At 62.4% G+C, this 731-nt stretch overlaps 1 protein-coding gene across 1 annotated transcript in view; it reads left to right on the plus strand.

The window, feature by feature from the left end:
- LOC104501643 (dimethylaniline monooxygenase [N-oxide-forming] 5-like) overlaps positions 1 to 364 on the plus strand; it is a gene marked incomplete at both ends in the record, with an annotated part of 815 nt that extends 451 nt beyond the window's left edge. Inside the window, one exon of the mRNA XM_010145482.1 lies at positions 165 to 364. Coding sequence (XP_010143784.1) covers positions 165 to 364 — 200 coding nt within the window. The remainder of the gene's footprint in view (positions 1 to 164) is intronic.
- Between the last annotated feature and the right edge of the window lie 367 nt (positions 365 to 731).

Here is a 731-nt window from a genome sequence, read left to right on the forward strand (position 1 = left end):
TGCCCGCGCGGCACCCACTGCTGGCTCTCTCTGCCCTCTGGGCCTTCACCCAGTGCTTGGGCAGCGCAAAGAGCAGCAATCCCAGCAAGGACGTGTCCCCTGCAGGGCCCCCCACCCCAGCACCGCCACAGCCCTCAGCAGGAGATGCTTACTTCCTCGCCCAGGTCTTCCTCAGTACCCGTCGGGGTGCGTGGATCTTCAACCGCGTTGGAGATCAAGGCTACCCCATAGACGTCATCCTTACCACCCGCATGAGGATGTTCCTGCACAACCTGCTGAGCCCGTCCATGGTGAACGGCTTCATGGAAAAGCAGCTGAACGCCCGGTTCAACCACTCGCACTACGGCCTGAAGCCAAAGCACAGGTGCCAGCAAACTCTCCCGCTGCCCAGGAGGGATCCTCTGCCTCTCCCTTGTGCAGCCCCCTCAGTCATTTCCATGCTCCCTGGGCCCAGGCGGGGTCCTCAGCTCTGGAAGCCTGGTTAATAGCTGCGATGTGCCCAGGCAATGCTCGAGGGAGCCACCACTGACCCTTCCAGGGACCCTTGGTGGCACCAAGTGCAGTAGCAGCTGCTGAGCATCCCTTAGGGGACCAGCCTCACTGGTGATGAGCATCCCCGGGGACAAGCATCCCCACAGCAGGGAGCAGTGCCTGGAGCAGGACACGGAGCAGAGACGCCCTACCACCCTGATGGCTCCCTGTGCCTTCCAGGTTCTTAGAACAGCACCCGA

This window comes from Buceros rhinoceros, unplaced genomic scaffold (genome assembly GCF_000710305.1).
Source record: "Buceros rhinoceros silvestris isolate BGI_N320 unplaced genomic scaffold, ASM71030v1 scaffold26121, whole genome shotgun sequence".
Lineage (NCBI taxonomy): Eukaryota > Metazoa > Chordata > Aves > Bucerotiformes > Bucerotidae > Buceros > Buceros rhinoceros.